General features: G+C 35.8%; 1 protein-coding gene across 1 annotated transcript in view; it reads right to left on the minus strand.

Annotated features, from left to right (window-relative positions):
• Window positions 1-10,304: 10,304 nt before the first annotated feature.
• The window catches only part of LOC136846085 (neuropeptide SIFamide receptor-like), a 207,062-nt gene continuing 192,638 nt past the window's right edge, over window positions 10,305-24,728 (minus strand). Inside the window, exons 4-8 of the mRNA XM_067116793.1 lie at window positions 16,970-17,069; window positions 16,501-16,669; window positions 16,116-16,229; window positions 14,747-14,902; window positions 10,305-11,647 (exon numbers count right to left, since the gene is read on the minus strand). Coding sequence (XP_066972894.1) covers window positions 11,093-11,647; window positions 14,747-14,902; window positions 16,116-16,229; window positions 16,501-16,669; window positions 16,970-17,069 — 1,094 coding nt within the window. The 3' untranslated portion in view covers window positions 10,305-11,092. The remainder of the gene's footprint in view (window positions 11,648-14,746; window positions 14,903-16,115; window positions 16,230-16,500; window positions 16,670-16,969; window positions 17,070-24,728) is intronic.

Raw genomic sequence — 24,728 nt, forward strand, 5'->3', positions numbered from 1 at the left:
CAAACAACAGGTCACAGGTAAGACTCCTTGGTAAGAACAGGCATGTAGGCACCTGCCGTCAGTAACTTATTGTGCCTCTGCTGACGTTAGAAATGTAATTTGTACCTGGTAGTTACATGAATGTGGTGGTTCAGCCAGGGTCAAAAGGACCATGGAGCTGGCAGCCTTACCCGAAGGTTTGGGTACTCTATTCGGGCTCTACCCATTTCAAAGGGAAAAGGGCATTTGAAGAATAAATTCGTATTATTGATGATATTCTTGTTGAATTGAATTGAATATAGAATTTAGACCAAATGCCAAGCACTGTGACCTGTGAGGTCACTCAGCGCTGAAACGTAAATTGACAGTAAAAGGTTTGAAAGGCGTAACAGGAGGAAAACCTCGCAGTTGCACTATGAAACAATTGTTACGAGAGATGGAAAAGTAAAATGGAAAAAGAGAATATGAACGGAGGTACGGTAAAAGGAACGAAAGGGTTGCAGCTAGGGGCCGAAGGGACGCTTCAAAGAACCTCAAGTAATGCCTACAGTGCACCGCATGAGGTGCCCTGACGGCACTAACCCCCTACGGAGGATAGTCTTGTTGCTGTTCGCATAGCAAATTTTTCCTGATCCTTTATATCGTATCCGTACTTATCAGCATTAATTTATCATTTTCGTCCGAACTTCGACACCTTAAGGTGAATGGTTTTGCCACCTTCATTTTTTCCAAGTATAGGTTTTGAGATAAGCCTCTGTGGCAGCGATACACCCTTTCCTTAGCCGTCAGTCTTTCATCACGGTCTTAAGGACACTATCGATCAGAGTTACTGGCTAACAACCCACCCTTCTTTCCATTACGGGATGAATTTTATTTTTCGTCTGCCTAAGAAGTTAGGAAGTAGTAATTTTTCTCACTCGTGTACGTGCGTGTGCATCTCTTGTGGTTCCAAGATATTTATTTTCGTGAAAGAATTTCGGCGGAAGTGGAATGTAAAAATTCACTTCCAGATGAATAACTTCTGAGCTCTTTCTGACTTGCGTAGATCTGCAGTTGCATTAACAAATGTTTGTATGTGCCTTTATTGGTTTTATGGGTTTGAAAACAGCTGCTTGGTGTGATTTAATTTTAATTTTAATTGAATTAGTATTGCATATTGTGCAATTAAATGTGTGCAACAAATAGAATCACATTAGCAATGGCGAGTACTTAGATGTAAAGACTCCCCTCCCCCCAAAAAAATATAGCTCACAAATCTTGTGCAGCAGTGCTCTGTAAATCCACACACTTTATGTATGTATATATATATATATATACATATATATGTATGTATATATACACATACATACATACATATGTATATATACACATACATACATACATACATACATACATTTACATGTATATATATATATATATATATATATATATATATATATATATATATATATATATATATATATATACATATATATATGTGTGTGTGTGTGGGTGTGTTTGTGCATGTCTGGGTTTGTTTGTTTCTTTGTATATCTTCATCCCAGGGCACAGTTTTCTCTTTAGTTATCATATAGTCTATTTCTTCAAGTTCGTTAACTTATCAGTTTTATTGTTATACCTAGAAGTGACAGTTAACTGTGGTTGTATATCACTGTTTTTAAAGTTAGTTATTTTGATTATCACATCATCATGTCGTCGACTTATCTTATGTGTCTCCAAGTTATGAGTCCTATTTTTCTGTGATTATTATTAGTTATTATTAGTATTGTTATTAAACGAGATTAAACATAATTTGGAGATCTAAAATCTGATAATTTCAAAAGTTAGATCCCAAGATCTGATTATTTTCTTTCCTTTTAGGTCCAGGTTTTAGTAAAATATATGCAAATAGCTTTATATAACTTTTTTGAAAAATCATGTCAACAATCATCAGCACAAATAAAAAAAATAGACAAAACAAAAACATGTCTTCCTTGTAGGGATTCCTTTTACAAAAGCGTTCGAGAACTTGCCCAGCTCCTATTATTTCCGTTTAGCTGCAAATTCCCTCTAACAACCATTGGATTATTATTATTATTATTATTATTATTTTGGTCTATCACAGTCATCCTATTCGACTGGGTGGTTTTTATAGTGTGGGGTTCCGGGTTGCATCCTGCCTCCTTAGGAGTCCATCACTTTTGTCAATGTGTGCGCTGTTTCTAGTAGCACACTCTTCAGCATGGGTCCTGGAGCCACTTCGGCATCTAGTTTTTCCAATTCCTTTTCAGCGATCTTGGGAATCGTGCCTCGTGTTCCTATGATTATGGGCACAATTTCCACTGGCATATCCCATATCCTTCTTATTTCGAATTTCAGGTCTTGATACTATTATTATTATTATTATTATTATTATTATTATTATTATTATTATTATTATTATTATTATTATTATTATTATTATTCGATTTTTAACTCAGGAAATTGACAATACTTAGGCAGTATACTTCTGTCCCCTCTTTGCAAACATTATGGTGTTTAGCAAGAACTCATCCAGCTTTGCAATATTTCTCATTCTGAATTGAACGGATTTTTGTTTTTGTTTTTGTATTATTCTAAGCAAATCTGCTACAAATATAAAAGGTCTATCATCACGTCTTGAATGGATCATTTGCATTCAGTTATTTATGACAGTCATTTCTCTTTTTTTTTTAGTCAACAATCCAAATACTCCATTTTGTTTAATTCCGATGCTCCGTTCAGGATCTTCATTCATAGTTATTTAATTGTAGTAACCATTATATAATAAGTTCACTCTCTCTCTCTCTCTCTCTCTCTCTCTCTCTCTCTCTCTCTCTCTCTCTCTCTCTTTATTATTGTACCATTCCTATATGTAACATTCTGCTCTCTGCATCGCTGTCAGTGTGTCTCATGTACGTTTTGTTGTTTATGTCCTCTCTCTCTCTCTCTCTCTCTCTCTCTCTCTCTCTCTCTCTCTCTCTCTCTCTCTCCTTCATGTAATATTCTGTTCTCTGTATCGCTGTCAGTGTTTCTCATCTACGTTTTGTTGTTTATGTCCTCTCTCTCTCTCTCTCTCTCTCTCTCTCTCTCTCCTTTATGTAATATTCTGTTCTCTGTATCGCTGTCAGTGTTTCTCATATACGTTTTACTATTTATATCCTTTCATATAAAATTTTTCTCTCTCTCTCTCTCTCTCTCTCTCTCTCTCTCTCTCTCTCTATTTTTAGATATCTCGGTTGAGCTGTTACTTACCCTCCTCCATTAGGGATATCTGATTGACGTCAAGTGAGTGGGGTTCTCTCTCTCGCTCTCTGTCTTGGTGATGATAGTTCCCGCAGGGGTTAGTGCCGTCAGTGCACGACATACGGTGCACTGTAGGCATTACTTCGTTCCTTTTACTGTACCTCCTTTCATATTCTCTTTCTTCCATCTGACTTTCCACCCTCTCCAACAACTACGAGGTTTTCCTCCTGTTACACCTTTCAAACCTTCTCCTGTCAATTTCCGTTTCAGCGCTGAATGACCTCATAGGTCCCAGTGCTTGGCCTTTGGCCAAAATTCTATATGCAATCCCTGGTAATGATAGTACAACAGTGTTTATGAATGGTGAGGTAACCCGTAACCCATAAGCGCTGTCCAAGCAATACCTACAGTATATCCTTGCATTTTTATGTCTAAAGTGAATGAAGGAACTCTGACGCTGTTATGCAGGCGCACCTGTCAGAATTGGAGATAACTTCTTTCAGTTTGTCCTAAATTGTATACCCTTTTAATCTTAGGAGGCCCCCCTCTTTTTTTTTATTCCAGTCTTTTTTCTTTATTTCTTTGGCCTGGGGTGGACAGGTAGATTTTACTCTAGTTTGGTTATCATGTTGCCCTTTGCATTATAAGGATAAAGAATCGTTTTAAGCATGTCCCTTCGTCATTGCACTATCAATCGTTATACACTTGATGTTACAATTCTTCCTTAAAGAACTCTGTCTTTCTGTCTTACTATCTATCCATCTGTCTATACACATACACACACACACACACACACACACACACACACACATATATATATATATATATATATATATATATATATATATATATATATATATATATATATATATATATATATATATATCATATAAGTATATATATATATATACATACATACATACATACTTATACATACACACATATGTTCAGTATATGTGTGCGAATTAGGAAAACAATATTAATGTACGATACTAAGTACAGTATTTTTCATAGCCGAGACCTTATGAGAAAACATCAGTACACGTTGATCCAATAATCCCCGCATTCCCACTGCAACTTTCTCGAACATCTGTCCGGGAAGCGAGAGGGTATCCTTAGGGAGGTGATTTTACATGAAACACGAGAATCATTGTAGCATAAACACGAGTTTTTTCTTTTTTGTAAGTAGTCGGAGCTGGTTTTAGGCAAATAGAATGCAGGGTGCTGAAGGGATGATGGTGTTGGGAGAGCAGATTTTCCTGCAGGACTTTGGGGAATTTGGAACAGGATTTGACAGCCTGAGTAACGTGTTCAGTACACTGTTTCACATGTTTTGTGTGGTGTGAGGTTCAGTACGTTGTTTCACATGGGTTCTGTGGTGTGAGGTTCAGTACGTTATTTCATATATTTTCTGTGGTGTGAGGTTCATTACATTGTTTCACATATTTTCTATGGTGTGAGGTTCAGTACATTATTTCCCGTCTATTCTATGGTGTGAGATTCAGTACATTATTTCACATATATCTGTGATGTGAGGTTCAGTACATTATTTCATATATTTTCTGTAGTGTGAGGTTCAATACATTATTTTACATGTTTTCTGTGGTGTGAGGTTCAATACATTATTTCACATATCTTCTGTGGTGTGAGGTTCATTACATTGTTTCACATATTTTCTGTGGTGTGAGGTTCTGTACATTATTTCACATCTATTCTATGGTGTGAGGTTCAGTACATTATTTCACATATTTTCTGTAGTGTGAGGTTCAGTACATTATTTCATGTATTTTCCGTGATGTGAAGTTCAGTACATTATCTCACATATTTTCTGTAGTGTGAGGTTCAGTACATTATTTCATGTATTTTCCGTGATGTGAAGTTCAGTACATTATCTCACATTTTTTCCGCATCGTAAGAACCGAGCTCTTATAAATCTCTCTCAGATTAAAACAATTTTCTCAAGAGGCAGGAAACTTGAAACGCCAGAGTCGTGTTATAGTTTTATTGAATGGTTTACCTTCTTATGACAGCGAACAGATATACAACATGAATGACACGTGTTTGATAAATGATAAGTAAAAGAAAGAAAATTTCTTGGCTACAGGAAGAGTTTCCCGGTTCACAGCGTTGTTTTATCGTTTATCTTGGTTTTGGAAAATAATTTCGAATGTTGAGGAAGTGAAAAGTCACCAGTTGTGCTTACTTTCAGTAGTAAATTCATGTCCTGTGAAATCAAGAAAAAAAAAAAAATATATATATATATATATATATATATATATATATATAAAAAATATATATAAAAAACATACAGTATATATAACATATGTAATATATATATATATATATATATATATATATGTATATATATATATATATATATATATATATATATATATATATATATATACATACAGTATATATATGTGTATATATATATATATATATATATATATATATATATATATATATATATATATATATATATATATATATATATATATATATATGTGAGTGTGTGTGTGCGTTTGTGTGTGTGCATTAGAGTGTATGGTTATATAACATACATTACGACAAACACAAGTCAGCGTAAGGTTCCCACATTTTGAAACCTTCATCTCAAGTCGGAAAAAAATATATATGTGTATGTGTGTTTGTGTATGTATACATACATATATAACTTTTATTGAAGACTTTTATCTAACTCCAGGAGAGGTAAATTCAGGTAAGAGCTTAAGTATATAGATTAATTGTTTACGAGCACTCTTGTGGGTTTGTTTTTGAGTAAACACTATTGTTATCCTTCCGCAGTAATTTTTAGGACACTTGAACAGAAAAGTGAGTTGGCAAATTTTATGTTTGGCTGCGAGTCCAAATCATGGAAGCACGTGTCGTAACGCATGCCTCTCTCTCTCTCTCTCTCTCTCTCTCTCTCTCTCTCTTAGCTTTTTAAAAATTATTTTAATTATACAAGTGTTCTTTGCAACAAGACGCTGCCTTTTGCGTTTGACTTTGATACAAAAAATTATATGTATCTGGTATCTTATAAGTCAATGGACGTTGTAGATACGTTCACAATATGGGATTTGGAATAACCATTGTAAAATGAAAATAAAGTTTTCAATCTCTCTCTCTCTCTCTCTCTCTCTCTCTCTCTCTCTCTCTCTCTCTCTCTCTCTCTCTCTCTCTCTCCCCTGGCTAGGTTGTCCTTTGTGTGTTTGGTGGTGTCGATCATTTCTTAATGTAATTTGCAGCATTTAACTTTAGGATACCTTCCCAATTAATGAATGTCTTTTGTATGGCGATGGGCACGGCTTCAGAAATTGAAAGTTGAGGAAATACTGTTTGTGGAAGGATGGTTTCGATCTCTAGTCCACGAGGTGTTTGGCTCCGAGTCAACATAGTCCTTGACGATGACACTTTGGTTTTGTGGTAGACTCGTAGTTCCTGATCTGGCTTCACAGTCCACGTGTATGACCAGATTGTAATTAAAAATCAGCACGTGAAAATTTGCAGTATGCAATCATTATTCGAGAATGGCGAAGGTAGTGGTGAGTTTATGATGCCATTCAGTATATTTACAAGTTTTGAGGTATGTAACATTCCTGATGTTATTAGAACTTAATTGAGGAAGAAAATCCCTTAGAAGTACTTGAAATATTGACTATAAAAATATTGATAAAGCAGAATTGTCAAAATTATGCATTATGTATATATGTGTGTATATATATATATATATATATATATATATATATATATATATATATATATATATATATATATATATATATATATATATATATATATATATATATATGATATACACTCATTATGGTTTTGAGAGACATGACTTTGTTTTTATGATTGAGGCATCAATAAAATGAGAGTGCCATGCAGAAATTTATTTCGAGAGGGAGAGGATTGTCTGTAGAATGTCCTTTGTTAAGAATAATGTTTACAATACCTTTCGAGAAGCAGTGAATAACGAAGAAAACTGTTCTCGAATAAATGGATGTGGATAGATATTTGGATAGAGAAAATTAAGAAGTGTAGTAAATTGGTGCACATTTTGTTCCATGACTGTTTAGGTGTTTGATCTGTGTATGAATGAATTTTTTTTATTGGAAAAGAAGGATCAGAATGCTATACCAAAGATAGCATTGTGTGGAGTTTGTAATTTTCAGGTGTAGGGAAAATATTTATGAGTGTATAAGGGAAATATTTATTAATATAGGTGCTTATAACTAAAGAAATTAAAGAAGTGGCGAATAACAAGACGATGTATTTAGTAAAGGGAATTTGTTTGAATTGAAGAGTGAGATGAAAACGGCTGTTCCATAAGAACAGAAGAGGAGAATGGACAAGTCAGGGAGAAAGTGGCAGTGTGAATGAAGTGCTCTGAGAGAATTTCAGTGCGGAAGGAAGTTGTTCTGGAAGGAAGTGATTGTTCAATTCTGGAGGAGGAAGTTTCCTTTTGGAGTAAATGAACACGGTAACCATCATCATTCTCTCATTGGTTCGACTTTGTGGTTTCATACATTTGTATATATTTGAGAATATTTGTATTTTTCTTATAATGTGTATATCTATAAACAAATCTTCCTGTGAATAATAAGTACAGTAACGTGGTGGACTCCTCTATAAGAGATACCAATTGATTGTTTTCCGGGAGCAAAACGAAACAGAACTGCGGGCTTTGTCGATTACTCTCACTATGTTGGGTATGAAGCAGATTTAGGCTACTCCTCCTGCTGGCCAGATGATAAATAAAAAGAAAGGAGAGTTAACCAAAACCTTAACTTTCCTTTTAACACATGTATATGAATATGCATACATATATACGTTATTTGTAATACATGCACACATATACACACGTCACACATTCACTTATATGTAATATATATGTGGGTGTGAGCGTGTGTGTGTGTGCGCGCTCGGGCGTGTGTATAACACTGCAAGTTGTGTCTGATACGATATTTTCAGTGGCCAAAGTTTTTGAAAATTAACATTTTATGCTATTTATACAGATCCCTTTTCTTGTTGATAGCTGTTTCTCTTTTTGTAGCATTTTGTGGTATCGGAACCGGAGTCAGGTATTTTCCGTTTGTGCTGTGTCACGTGAGCATCGGAAGAGATTACGAAATCAAAAAATAAACGACTGGGTCAGGAAACTTCAGGGCATTATCAAGATTCGGCAGCAAGAGAAATGTGTCGTGGTATCGGGAGCATTTTTGTTCCGGCGATGCTACTGCCCCGCGGGCCAGTCGCAGCTGCCGCTTTTCCGAAGGTCAGAGGGATCGCGGAAGCTGACGCGACTGGCGGGGCAGGGCAGACTTCACCTCCTGCGAAAGTTGCCATGATGCGATTTTGATTTGATTCTCCCCCAATGTTGTGTTTCCACGTGATTATATATATATATAAAAAAATTAACTTCGTTCTTTATACGTTAGGCAGATACAAGCGCAGGCACCCTAGGATGAGGCTCCCGGAGTTAGAACGTAAAGAAAAGGGTGCGATTGAACTAAAAAAAAAAATTGCAGAAATGGTAAATGAGGGCATTCAAATATCTATATTTGGTATTCCAGGTACATTCGTTATTTGAGGATGACGGTGAGTGGCCTAATATAATGCGGTGTCAAACGAGCACATATTTTGACACTTTTTCAGTATCTTGACGCCAAACTTGACACCCAGAAGCCAGTATTTATTTTTTATATATTTTCATGCGCCGGAATGATGACGGAGATACGTTATTTCGATTGTCACCAGCCACGGCGGAATTTGCCACGCCAGCACATAAAAACCAAATCAGTCGATTATTGGGTACGTCTCTCCATTTAGCGGCGAGATGCCAAAAATGCCCGAAAACGTGCCCGGTTGTCACCGCCTAAGGGAGGGGAGGGGTGGTGTAGCAAAATGAGTAACTGCAGACGCCTTCACCCGGACCAAAACAAAAAAGCTGCCGCGGATTGTCATCGCATACTGCCAAGTCCTGATGTCACTTCCGGAGACATAGAGACTACGGGGGTATCATACATACACTATGTATATGTTCATACACGGCGTTGTATACATGAACATACATATACATACAGCATATACATAGATGAGGAGAGCAAAGCCACGCCCTTCTCGGGCCGTAAAGAAAACATCTGCTCCGTAAATAGGAGAGGTTTCTTGGCGTGGAGCCATTACAATGTTCTTCGAACGTATAAAGGATAAAGGTGCGTACTAATTTTTTTTTTTACCTACTGGGTCATATACGATATATATATGTACATGGATCAGTCACAGAGAAAATAAACTTCACAGTTATGATAACATTTTGGTACAATAAATTATTATTCACCTTTTGACAGGAATTCTTATGTGCTTACGTATATTGGAACACCTTAAAGCACTACAGTAATAGGCGGATTTGTTATCAGACGAGATTCCGTACATTTGTGAAACTGCGAGTCTGTCAAGATTCAGACTGATGCATTTTCCCCGGTTTTGGGAAAAGGAGGTATTGATACAATAAATCGGTATTCTTTGATACAGCAGAATCTGGCGGGTGGGCGTTTCGTTTATCCACCAGTCTCTCTCTCTCTCTCTCTCTCTCTCTCTCTCTCTCTCTCTCTCTCTCTCTCTCTCTCTCTGACGGACGCTTCAATTATAACTGACAAATCTGAAGTGCATTTGAAATCTGCATTTGCCGATTTATGTCGATTTCTGCTGTCTCAAAGACTTTCACGCTGAGAAAATCGTATAGTTTGTGCGTTAGCCGGTTCCCGATTTCCCGTGAGAACGCGATTCTGGGATTTGTCTCGGAAATCTGAGAGCTAGAAATGGCGTCGTGTCAGTACTGACAAGGAGAAACAACTCTGCAATAGATGTCTCTACTTAACATATGTCTATGCAACAGATATGTACACATATAGCGATAATGGCTAGACACTATAAGTGGTTCATGCAATGAATGGTAGATTAGATGCAATATTTTCATAGGTCTTATAGTTACATTGATAATTATTATTATTGATAATAATCATGAGAAAAAATGTGCTGGAAATGAAACAGAGCCATGCCGACTCCCCGTACCGGCGTGGTATATCTACTTTACTGTTGACTAAAAGAGACATAATATAACACTTTATACCATTGAAACATGTACTTTCATTGTATATACGGACATGAAGGTATTTCCTTTCATTTGTAATGTAATAGAAGATTTTGCATTTACAGGCGTCGCAATGTCTTTCGAAATCCTTTCTTTCTTTCCATACGCGCATTGTTGATGATTTTTTTTTTTAATGAAATCCTTTCGTTTATAGAAGAAGGAACTCTTTTTCGTTTTCCTTATATCAAAGAAGAGCTAAAAACATTAATGTACATTCATGAGTCTACGTTCGAGGTCCACCATTTCTGATTATTCCATCGATCTCTCCTCAAGGTTTTGCATTTATTCAGTCAGAGAGTATCCTCAAAGGATTCATTTAAAATAGAGGTTTTGCATTTATTGTCAGAGAATATTCTCAAAGGATAGATTTGAAATGGAGTGTTGATTTGTGGTACACCTCAGATATGGGCGGGAAATCGAAATGTGGAACGTGGTCGAGGGAAGCGATTGGGTGGGAAAGCGTCTCGCCTCTTCCCGATCGGAGAGATCGCAGTGACCATCTCTTCGGGTTTCGAGGCTTCCACCCATCTCACTCGGGCGAGGGTCTGGGTATAGGAGTCCCCTTTATTTAGGGAAGTTCTCAGTTCTACCTAACTTCAGAGCACAGGTACGGACAGGACAGAAGAGAACCAGGGCTACTGTAGTCCTGCATTTCAAGTTGAAGAAGTGAGAGAGGGCCAGAAAACACCGACTGCGCATGGGTACTCATGTTCAGTCGACAGCGTCTAGCTTTCCGTTGGTGAATGTGGAGGTGTTCTCATTGTAGCTGTTGCTGTAGTCATCGACTTCGATGACCTCGATGCCTCCGATGTTGGAGGGGGGCCTCTGGCAGCCCTGGAGGGCCGTGTTCTCATTGGCGACCTTATCTGCCAGGTGGAGCGCTGGGCTCAAGCCGTTGGCCAGGCTGCGGGGCCTGGCGCTGTGGTATCTGGGGCGAGAAGCTGCGCGCCCTTCGAAGGTATAGATGTTGTTGGTGCTTGTTTTATGTCTGCTCATGGAGTCCATTCCACCCGCTTCCGGTCTTATTGTGGAGCGATATGACGGGTAATAGGAACGCCTCATTGTGGAATGGGAATAAGAATCGTAGCGCAGAGTTTCACAGCAGGAACGGCTCTTGACAATGGCCAGAAACCCATTCCTGTATTTCTTGTTGAAGAAGGCGTATAGGATGGGGTTAATGCAGGAGTTGGAGGAGCCCAGCCACTGTGCCACCGGGGTTATGATGGCTAGGGCGGCGCCCTCTGACTCTCCTAGTTCCTCACCCAGCTGTAAACAGAAAAAAAAAATTCAAGGTCAGTGTTTTACGGAACTACACGAAACGGTTATAGAAAACTTACCTCGTTCATTAGAGCTAATATGTTCAAAAGGTGTGTGCGAACTTGTTATCTATCTATCTGTCTATCTATCTATCTATCTATCTATCTATCTATCTATCTATCTATCTCTCTCTCTCTCTCTCTCTCTCTCTCTATATATATATATATATATATATATATATATATATTATATATATATATATATATATATATATATATATATATATATATATATATATATATATATATATATATATATATATATATATATATATATATATATATACAACACATTATTATCAAGTATTATGCTGAAATACTCAAAGACTTTTCTAGATATATTTATGCAAAGTAAAAATTTTAAACTTCTCCTGGTTACTATAATCGCCTCCTTCACCTTTACTTTCATTCAATTATTCCTCTCACCCGTTCGCCCATTCCTTAGGAACCTTCCCTCATCCAGACATTCCAAAGGAACCCTTGTCAGCTTCTCAATCGCGCTAATACCATGATACTGGAGCATCCCACTTTCCAATCCCATTAATTCCCAGTGTCTTTACATTCTCCAACCTCGTAATTGCCCTCCTTGTGTCCTGAAGAGTAACTTCCACAAAATCACTATATATATGTATATATATATATATATATATATATATATATATATATATATATATATATATATATATATATATATATATATATATATATATATATATATATATATATATATATATAGAGAGAGAGAGAGAGAGAGAGAGAGAGAGAGAGAGAGAGAGAGAGAGAGAGAGAGAGAGAGAGAGAGAGAGAGAGAGAGAGAGAGAGAGAGAGAGAGAGAGAGAGAGAATATATCTCATGCTCCTCAGCTCTATCTTTTTCTGTAGTTTCATGTTTTAGTTTGTTAACTGGTGATATAAAATCATTTTTATCACATTTCAGAGTTATATATTTCAGCATACCTTCAGTAACCTTATTTATATAGCGATAGCATTATTACTAACATTAGTTTTATTAGCAATATCTTGAAGTACCGATATTGACCTGCCATTATTTTTAGTTTTAATATTTTCGGTTGATAAGGATTTATTTTTCGACCTGAATGCAGAATTAATTTTATTCTTATATCCTGCCATTTGTTTGTAACTGAACTAGAGTTTTAGACTGCAAGAGTGTTACATTTTTTTTAATATCTTATCTTTTTAGAATAAAAATGTATATAATTTTTGTGACCATCTATTATTCTAATATGGTCATAATTTCTGATACACTTCAAAATAAATTAGGGATTTAGACCTAAAGTTTAACCATATTATTTTTTTTATTTCAAACTGGAGTTTAATTGCATTGCATTAAATTACATGAATTACTCAGTTACTATTATTTTTGTTTTGGATACACTCGTACGCAGAGAAGAAAAATTACGAGCGGTTCGGAATTTTTCGTTTCATTTATTTTTGAGACATTTTTTCCTGCAGTTCCTCACGCGTGAGACCTCTTCATTTTTCTCTCCCGTCCCTCTCGTCGGATTCCTGTGAAAAATGCCGACGTCGAATCTCCTCTTGTCCATCGCTTCCCTCTCCATTTATCACGGGTTTCTTTTCACGTGGACATTATTTATCACGTTTTGCTTTAACTTTTAGAGAATCCTACTTCTTCCCAATTTCCACCCCGACTCTTGTAAGCCTCCATCTTTCAATGGAAAATTCCTTCACTTTCATGAATGTTAAGCTCATAATTCCTTTCTTCCCGTCTTTCTTGTTGTCTTCCGGTCTGGGCTAGAAATGGCCGCTGGCTTGTTCATCCCATCGGCCTTAGCATTAGAATAAATGATCATAAACTTAACAGAATAATTAACTGCACTCACTTTTTAGTTTTCTGATAAAAAAGCTATTTTGCCGGCTTTGTCTGTCGGCATTTTTTCCTGTCCGAACTTTTTCTGTCCGAACTCAGATTTTAAAAACTACTGAGGCCAGAGGGCTGCAAATTGGTATGTTGATCATCCACCCTCCAATCATCAAACATACCAAATTGCAGCTCTCTAGCCTCAGCAGTTTCTAAGATCTGAGGGTTAAATTTAGCAATAATCGTGTCTCTGGTAATGATGTAGACCAGGCCACGACCGGACCGTGGTTAAAGTTTCATGGGACGCTGTTCATACAGCATTATACCGAGACCACCGAAAGACAGATCTGTTTGCGGTGGGCTTGGTTATAAGATGTACAGAAAACTCGTTTGCGCCAAAGAAACTTCGGCTCATTTTTTACTTTTTATATTCAAGCAGGTGGGACAATGCTTCTTTCTCCCTTCAGGTCATATGAGAGGCAATATTGGCTGGCTGCTGTATAATGTTATCTTGTACAGAATGGGATGAGTTCTTTCCATCCCAGTGTTTTTTTTTTTTTTTTTTTTTTTGCTCTTTCGACAGATATCGACGAAATCGCTGCATAAATCTAATCCACCTTATAGAACACTGCCCTGATGATATAACATTAGATAAAAGAGGGAATCTTTTTTTCTTATTTTAATAGATTCTAGAGGCTGACTTAAAGAGGATTCCAGCGACTGTCTTGAAAAGGAGGCGTTAACGCTTCCTTTTCCTGAAAGTAACGTTTATAAAGGAGAGAGAGAGAGAGAGAGAGAGAGAGAGAGAGAGAGAGAGAGAGAGAGAGAGAGAGAGAGAGAGGACATGCACACACAAAACTTTATCCTTGTGAAGATGGCGTAAAGAGAGAGAGAGAGAGAGAGAGAGAGAGAGAGAGAGAGAGAGAGAGAGAGAGAGAGAGAGAGAGAGAGAAGGATACACACACGAATCTTTATCCTTGTGAAGATGGCGTAAAGGGAGAGAAATTGAGAGAGAAGGACACGCACAGACGAACCCTTATCCGTGTGAAGATGAGAGAGAGAGAGAGAGAGAGAGAGAGAGAGAGAGAGAGAGAGAGAGAGAGAGAGAGAGAGAGAGAGAGAGAGAAAGAAACCTTTATCCCTGTGAGAGAGAGAGAGAGAGAGAGAGAGAGAGAGAGAGAGAGAGAGAGAGAGAGAGAGGTAGACGAACCTTTATCCTTGTGAAGATGGCGTAAAGGGGGAGCCAAGAGAGCATGAAAATGATGACCACCACCACCAGCATCTTGATGACTTTCACCTTGCTCCGCTGCTGCATCTCGTGGATGGCCGCGTCTCGCGTGTCTCCCGGGATGGTCCTGCGAGCCACCTGCGAGACCGAGACAAAAAGGAGAGGAGGAGAGAGAAGGATGTGACCTAAAGAAAGGAAGACCTCGCTTACTTTATTCTTTTATCATCAAGGTACTTGGGATTTTTTTTCTTTTGTTCTTAAATTACATTGTGCAAGCACTTACAAATGTATTGCCTGTGGTGGTTTGCTTTTGGTCACGGACTGTGATCGGGGATGTTATTTGGGAATGTGGAATAAGGGAAGTACTAAGATACTTGGAAAAATGAAATTTTCATTTATTGTTACAAGGGAAAATGAAATTTTCATTTATTGTTACAAGGAAAAATGAAATTTTCATTTATTGTTACAAGGAAAAATGAAATTTTCATTTATTGTTACAAGGAAAAATGAAATTTTCATTTATTGTTACAAGGAAAAATGAAATTTTCATTTACTGTTACAAGGAAAACTTAAATTTTCATTCATTGTTACAAGGAAAATGAAATTTTCATTTATTGTTACAAGGAAAATGAAATTTTCATTTATTGTTACAAGGAAAATGAAAATTTATTTTCAGGAAAATGAAATTTTCATTTATTGTTACAAGGAGAAATGAAATTTTCATTTATTGTTACAAGGAAAATGAAATTTTCATTTATTGTTACAAGGAAAATTGAAATTTTCATTTATTGTTACAAGGAAAAATGAAATTTTCATTTATTGTTACAAGGAAAACTGAAATTTTCGTTTATTGTTACAATGAAAAATGAAATTTTCATTTATTGTTACAAGGAAAAATGAAATTTTCATTTATTGTTACAATGAAAATGAAATTTTCATTTATTGTTACAAGGAAAATGAAACATTTATTGTTACAAGGAAAATGAAATTTTCATTTATTTTACAAGGAAAATGAAATTTTCATTTACTGTTACAATATAAACAAAGCTCCGGGTATTAAAAGGCGGTCGTTGAAGACTTGAATTCTAGCTGTGAAAAAAGAGAATGGATTAATACGCTAAAGAAACATACAACAAAAGGTCTGCAACTCTCGAAGTACTAAGCAGAAGGAGCAACGATTGTGGTTCTTGAAAAATGTAAATAAAAACTCAACATGGCCTTGGGGCACTACAATGACTGAAAAAAATGAGTTGAATAAAGTCAGTGCATAAATAAGAGAAACAACGGTGATTCAGGAACGGAACAAGTGCTTTGAATAACCATCTGAAAGAATGTTAAGTATGTCACTCACCTTGATCCATATCATGAAGTAGCAGCAGGAGATGAGGACGAGAGGAACCAGGTAGCAGAGGAGCAGGTGGGCTATCAGGAAATAAAGCCTCTCCGCTGATCTGTTGGGCCACATCTGTTTTTTGTTTTTACAATAGAAAACGTTCGTCAGAGACATTTACAGATTTAGACTTCGTGAATTGGAAAATACCATCAATGGAAGTGTTTAATTTTGTGTCAAGTTCTCTGATTAAGAGCTTTGTGAAAGGTGAAGAGTTTAATAGGATTAACGTATATTTTTATGTTTTCACAAGTCAAGCAAAATTGGGTGGCATATCTTACACCCCCTCCCACCAAAAAATAAACTTGTCTCCAGGGTTTTCAACAGACAGTAATAAATCACTAACTTCTACACAGATGATGACCTCCGGGATTTCAGTATCAAATACTTTCGTCTCGAAGTAGATCATATAGGGTATGGCAGAAGTGATGGCCATGATCCAGATGATGACGATGATAGCTCTGGCTCGTGGGGTCGTGATCTGCATCTTCAAAGGGAACCAGATGGCCAGGAGCCTACAAGTGAACAGAAGCGCGTTAGACATTGAAAATCCCCAAGCTCAGAGATGGGAGAATAGTATTCCTTTCATTGGAAAGATTATCAATAGCTTTTATTTTTAGTTTTGTGAAATGAGAGAGAGAGAGAGAGAGAGAGAGAGAGAGAGAGAGAGAGAGAGAGAGAGAGAGAGAGAGAGAGAGAAGGAGCTCAAGAGAGAGAGAGAGAGAGAGAAGGAGCTCAAGAGAGAGAGAGAGAGAGAGAGAGAGAGAGAGAGAGAGAGAGAGAGAGAGAGAATATCCCTGTTCTGTAATACTTACCTGTCTAATGAGACAGCCACAAGAGAATTGACAGATGCAGACACTGAAACTCCCTGCACGTAAGCTACCGACTTGCACATGACCCATCCTAGCATCCAGGCTGAAAAAGAGGAACAAGAGTCTTTATTCATATAATCTTTAAAATCTGTGGATTTAATGGAAAATTCTTAAATGTTTCGTCAACCCTTTCGCTTACCGATGACGTATATAAACATCATCCAGATTGAAGTCATTCGCTTACCGATGACGTATCCAAACGTCAAAACAAATTACTTATAGTATATGTAATCAGCTGCAAAATGAAACAAAACTGAGCGGTCTACCTTGGAAAATGTCAGAGATATGCTTCTTTGAACAAATAAAGGTATGAACATTTTTACGCTAACCGCTCGAGTCACAGCCACTGCCCACAGACGTAATTGCCATGAGAGTCATAAGCGAAAGGGTTAATCGATTTATTTGTTAATACTGTTGTTGAAAGATAGTGAAAATATTTAGGTTTCCGAGTAACGGATAATTGAAAACTGCCCTTAACAGGGAAACGCTGCTTGTTTTCTCTCTTCTGATTTGTTACGCTTTTTTTGTAATAGATGTCGTTGAGTTTTGTTGAAATGGTTACAGACCCGAGAGTTGGACGTATAGTACTTTTTTTCGAAGAGTAAGCGATTTACGTCGTATGGTTTCTTTGTTTCCTTTCAAAGAAAGTAATTTGCTAAGTTTTGTTGGTTGAGAATCTCGGTAACTTTATAGTATATGTTTTATTTTTTGATATAGCTTCAGGAATGAGTATGGACATGATTGCCATAGTTCGCAATGTAGTAATTTTATGTATTCCAAAGATTTGTTGGGGTAATAGGCTGACCAACAAACTTTTTTTTCACACCTACATATATCCTGCACAGTCTGGCCTATTGTTGTACCCACGCCATGACATCGATATAGGTATCGATGCAGATAAGACAGGACACAAATTCTGTGACATTTCCCTTTCCTCTCCTTTTTATTTGATGCATCATGTCCATGAATTGCTTCTCGTGCCTGGCGTTGTGTTGTTGGGCACTTACGGAATATGTAATGGTGGATTTGCAGAATCTGTGTATCTATGCCCATTTGTAATGTTCCGATGGCCATGGCGACCATTCACTAATTTTTAACAAGTAAGAACTGCGCCGAAGTTTCTTGGACGCAATCGAGCTTTCTGTACAGCCCCTACAGCGTATAATCAAGGCCACCGAAAATAGATCTGTTTCGATGGTCTCGGAATAATGCTGTATGAGCCGCGGCCCATGAAACTTTAACCAAGCCGGATGGTGGCCTGTCATGTATCGTTGCCAGAAGCACGGTTATGGCTAACTTAAACCTTAAATAAAAAAAAACTACTGAGGCTAGAGGGCTGCAATTTAGTATGTTTGATGATTGGAGAGTGGATGATCAACATACCAATTTGCAGCCCTCTAGTCTCAGTAGTTTTTAAGATCTGAGGGGGGACAGAAAAAAAGCGGACAGAAAAAAGTTCGGGCAAAAAAGTGCGGACGGACAGACAAAGCCGGCACAATAGTTTTCTTTTACAGAACACTAAAATCCGATATTTATTTCACCGAGACAGGCGTGCCTGTTTGTGACGGTAATCATATTTCAGACTTCAAATTAGTGTGTTGCCGAAGGCAGCACATTTTAAGACAATTCGAAAGCTGTTATGCAGAGGCTTCAGCAGAGGCATTCTTCAAGAAGGCGATCATCAAACAGGCTGTCTTGGAATCCCAACCAGGAGAGCATACGCCATCCATGAAGTGCAGTGACGTGGCGCGACACTTTTCTCAGCCTCCTAATGGCATTAGGGGCAACTTCCTTTAGGAATGTCACGTCCGCGTGAACTTGGAAACTCCGATTTTAATGAGGTCGAACGATTGTGACGTCGTGTGATTGCTCAGTTCTCTTGATGTTTGCCCGAGATGGAATCCCGGTGTTAAGAAGGCCTTCAGTTCAGTAGTTGGTTCAATTCGAACCCTCTCCCAGTACTTGCGGCGATAATAAGTAAACGAAAGTTGGCTTTGGTCTTCCAGTTTATTAGAGGCGGTCTGGAAGAGAACGCAAAATAAACTTTGTACGTGACCTAGATCGTAATTAAAGTTGAATAACTGGCAGTCTTCTTCCATATACCGTGGAGATGGTGAGCATTTTCAGTCGTTGTTAATACTCAAATTTTTACCATTTATTCTTAAATTTATGAAATTATTAGTATTCGAGCCTTTGGTGTAGATGCATAAAGCAGCTGGTGTTGTGGAATTCTTTGCTCAGGAGTTTCATCCACTATTCAGGCTGTGATGGTGGCCTTATCTGTTTCCAGAAAGCACCCTTGCTACATGGAATAGCCTTTATATGTAATATATATATATATATATATATATATATATATATATATATATATATATATATATATATATATATATATATATATATATATATATATATATATATATATATATATATATATATATATATATATATATATATATATATATATATATATATATATGTGTGTGTGTGTGTGTGTGTGTGTGTGTTTGTGCTAGAGTAATTATGAAGACGAGCTTTGCAACCTTATAATTGGTATTGAATTACCTACAATGAAATTTATTGCTTTCCCAGACTAGACGTAAATCGGTCATTCCTCCCAATTTTCTCCAACTGCCACTTAGAACTTTGCCCATAAAGCTGAAGGAATTGACTGTTTTTGGAAATGAGGAAATCACTGAGAACCTTAAATAAGTTGAGGTTGTAAATTCTGTATTTGATTCTGCTTCATTTTTCTTGTCATATTACAAGTACCGCTCATTTTATATCATGATTTGGATTTGTAATATTTGTACTCAGTCAAGTATTGAAGATCATGTACATACACACATTAGGTGTGCGGCATTTCACAAATGGATAGATTTTGATCTTTGTAAGTCCTTGGGAGATTCTTGGAAATTTTACAAGGGGTTTGTAAAATGTATGGACAATCAGGACTCCTAAACTTTCTATTGCTGTGCTCGAGTGTGGATTGAATGAGACTGTGGATCTCTGGAGAAACATTTCGTGTGTCATAAACCTAATTTCCTTAGAGAGAGAGAGAGAGAGAGAGAGAGAGAGAGAGAGAGAGAGAGAGAGAGAGAGAGAGAGATGTAACCCAATTCATGTTTCTGAATAACTAGTCGAGATTTAGTGTATTCAGTGGACCATTGGTCCGTTCGTGGTCTTTTTCCGGCTGGTGTTTTAGAAATAGATGGTACGGGGTCACAAAACTTTTTCCGAATAAACAGAAACATTATGTGGAAAATAATTAGAAAAATCAAGAAGAATTAGGAAAACTTTTCCAAGATAATCCTTAATAATACTTGCTATGAGAAAAGGACCTTTTCAAAGTGAGCATAATAAAGCCATTATAAAATTAAGCAGCGTTATTGCATTGGATTTTGAGTCTCTTATCCGGCGTTTAAATGCTATAATTACATAACAAATGCAGCAATATATTTCGTAGATCGTTCACCGGAACCAGCCATTGATATCAAAGGGTGTTCCATGTAGGTATTTTCCACTCGAAAAAGTAACGATATTTGTCACCGTTTAGCTGAGAGGAGGCCTCTCGTGGCAGTAAATTGAGAGGTGTATTGGGCCCCTGGGAAGGAACCAATTAACAGAACCCCCCAACTGAGCAATCCAAACACTCTCATACATCCATTTTGTTCAGGTCTCTCTGGGAACTTGGATTGGTTTAGCTTTTCCGATAACTTGCTGAGCCTCATCCGTGTGTGTGTGTGTTTGTGTATGTATATATATATATATATATATATATATATATATATATATATATATATATATATATATATATATATATATATATATATATATATATATATATTTATCACATCATGATTATATATATATGTAAAGATATCGGAAGGTAACATATATGAAAATATATTATATATGAATATATATATATTTATATATATATATATATATATATATATATAATTAAAATTATTTTTAGGCAGTTCCTTTTTTACTTTTATTTTATGCGGTAGAAAATTGCAATTCATGTTCGTTATTTTTTTTTGGTTTTTGTTAACAAAGTATTATTATAAGATAAATAAACTTTTAGTGTTCTGTGTTATTATGAATGGTGTGTAAAAGTCATAAAACACAGTTTTCGAAGAATGTACCCACACCAAAATTTACCAGTAAATTCACCCTTCTGTCATCTTCGTTTGTTCTAATTCAGATATATATATATATATATATATATATATTTTGTTTTGGCGTTTGTTCTAAATTCCAGATATATATATATATTTTTTATTTTGAATAAACCCTGTCAGCGTAATCTCAAGACAAATTCCGTCCCTTCAAAAACAAGAAACAGGTTTGACTTTTATTTTTTGTTCGCCGGATTTGATAAAATCCTCACGTTTGAGCGGTGGAAAATGCCGAAAGATAAGTGGTAAAATGGTGGACGTGGCACCAGTCGAAATGACCCTCATACCGATTCAAGTCTTGCCACGTGATAACTGTCGAGGGAAGGAAACGAAAGCTCTTGCTCTTCTTGGGTTAAAAAAGTTGCCGGTTTCTGTGTTTTATATTTTTTTGTGATTATTCAGGGCGCATTTATTTTGATAGATAGTCTTCTTATACACCTGGTTGTCTTTCTTGTTGGTTAAATGACCATTATGATATTTAAAAATATTTTTTTATCCCTTTGCATTTTTAAGTCTGGGAAAAGTAGGAGCATATACGGGTTATTTTGATGGGACAAAAAGTTTTTTATTTTGGTAGATATGTAACCTAAATCTAACATTATCTTATAATTGCTTATTATATCACGGAAGCATAGCATTTACGTTGTAATCAAGACAGTTGTGGTGGGTAGCGTTCTAATGTCCGATAATAAAACATTAATTGTATTCCCAACAAACACTCATGCAAATGAGTGTAATTAATTTTCTACATTTTGTGTTGGCAGTAAACTTGACCGTTGCTCAGGGGTACGTTTTGAATGTGATTAATATTATTAACATCTAGCTATTTTTCATTTTTACCTTGAATATTTACCAGGACTCTGACATTCTAATTAGTTGGCTGGATGGTTACCTAGGTAGCGTAGTTAGTCCGGTGAAAACATTTTATTTGGCTTACGTACTTGCTTCGCAGTCGGTATAACATTATTGTTTAGGGGTCATGTAACGTTTGGGTACATTTTCTGTAGTAAGAGAGAGAAAGATTATAGTACCAGACTAAGAATCATTTTTGAAGCCCTACTGGATTTTGTGTCTTGAGATCTGGGATTTTGAGACGGAAGTATACGTAATGACGCTCTTGGGTACATCGCTTCACTTAAAATTCTTGTAAGTTTTTTGTTATTATCTGACAGCAAAACTTAATAAGCGCTGTAAAAATTAATACATTTTTTCCATATTATTTGACATCAAAGCTTAATAAGTGGTGTAAAAATTAGTGAAAAAATATTTGTCCTTGTTAATGATTACCACTGAAATTCGAAAAATGCAGTATATATATATCTTGTCTGCTGATACCTTTGCATGGAAATGATCGTCTAATTACAGAGAACCTAAAGTTTTTTTTTCCTTCCTCATATTTCATTCGAATCTTATTAGCTATTTTCTCTTTAATCATCGTAATTGCAGGTAATTATATAATCCCATTTTATAGCCAGTAGAATACTTTTAGTTTTTTCTCAAGAGATTTAAATGATCGCTGTCGTCGGATAAACTCTACGGATATTGCAACCCACGTTTAACTATGTAAGACCTGCTGGGTTGTTCATTTTCTTTTCTTGACTTCCTCGATAAGCCAAACTGTTGTTTTTAGTTAAATCGCAGAAAACTCAAATATCCAAATATCCTCTCTCTCTCTCTCTCTCTCTCTGTATATATATATATATATATATATATATATATATATATATATATATATATATATATATATATATATATAATTTATATATATATTAAATATATATATATTTATATATATATTATTGAGAGGAATTTTTCTTAAAATGTAGTTTTGTTATTTTGAGACTGGAGTTTGTACACAAAGGTCTTCTGAAGTTAACGAAGGTTCAAAAACACTTTTAATGTTAAATTTTAGACTTTCACCCTAACAGTGTAACCTTATGGCTACTGTAAAAGTATTCAGAGCACCGTTGGATCGGAGAGTGACTTTGTTGTCTAGTCTGAAGGTAAAAATGTTCCATTCCTATGTAAATTAATGGCGAGTCTGTAAACGTTTTGCCTTTCCTTCTTCTGGAAGTTTCAGAACATTTCTTAGGATTTATTTATTCTAAGTAATTTGCAAACTTCGTTAGTGGCAGCTTAGGTTATGGTAATTTAAGATAATACATTCTTTATTCATTAGTCACAGTTTGGTTACAAAAGGTGTTTCCCTTTAAGTCCTGGGTTGTATGTTTGGATAAGGTCGATAACTTCATGCCCTTCCCCACCTTCCATTGCCTTCCAGTAGTGGAATAGCACCAAACTTTATATATGTATACACGTAAATCATATATATATATATATATATATATATATATATATATATATATATATATATATATATGTATGTATGTACATATATATATGTATATATATACTGTATATACTGTATATATGTATATATATATATATATATGTATATATATATATATATATATATATATATATATATATATATATATATATATATACACACATACATACATACATATACAGTACATATATACATACATACACACATATATATGTATATGTATGTATGTATTTGTATACAGATTGATGTATATACGACTGCGTGGTTACAAAAGTACTTAAAAACATTTCTTCATATTCGCGATATGTCAAGATATTGAAAGAATAGAGTTAAATACATGTAATATTAATAAGATTATGTTCTCCGGAAGTCTTTGTTCTTTGTCTCCGTAAGGAAACAAAGACTAACAAATTAACAGATTAAAGCTTGTCTCCATGTCCATACTGGGGTATAGCCCCAGTTGATTTCGTAAAAGCAAATAACTGTTGACTGAAACGAACGGAGAGATACGCCGTTCATTCACACTCAAGCTCAAGCAGCGAAGTCCCAGAATAAAGAAAGCAAATCCTTTGTTCTTATACTTTGCGTTAACGCATATGCGCTCGTGCATGTGAGTGCCATTGAAACCCACGAATATACGGGGACAGTATTGTTTTCAAATTTGAATCTCTCTCTCTCTCTCTCTCTCTCTCTCTCTCTCTCTCTCTCTCTCTCTCTCTCTCTCTCTATATCTATATATATATATATATATATATATATATATATATATATATTATATATATATATATATATATATTTTATTATTTATTATATATATATATATATATATATATATATATATATATACGATAATAATATATATATATATTTTTTTTTTTTTTTTGGAGGTGAATGGCGAAGTGTTTTTAGGTGTTTGACATGCTGTTGATGAGCATTCTGTGTAAGTATTTGATGCGGCTAATGTTATGGTGCTTGGAGTTTTTTGAGTTTTCTGCACAGATGAAAGTATGAGTGACAAATTTCTCTTTTTTCTGTCGATATAGAGAGAGAGAGAGAGAGAGAGAGAGAGAGAGAGAGAGACAGAGAGAGACAGAGACAGAGAGACGGGGGAGCGTATGCTTGTCAGTGTAAGTTTTTATATGTATATTTGAATGTTTACAGTGATAAT

Source organism: Macrobrachium rosenbergii, chromosome 14 (genome assembly GCF_040412425.1).
Source record: "Macrobrachium rosenbergii isolate ZJJX-2024 chromosome 14, ASM4041242v1, whole genome shotgun sequence".
Taxonomy (NCBI): Eukaryota; Metazoa; Arthropoda; class Malacostraca; order Decapoda; family Palaemonidae; genus Macrobrachium; species Macrobrachium rosenbergii.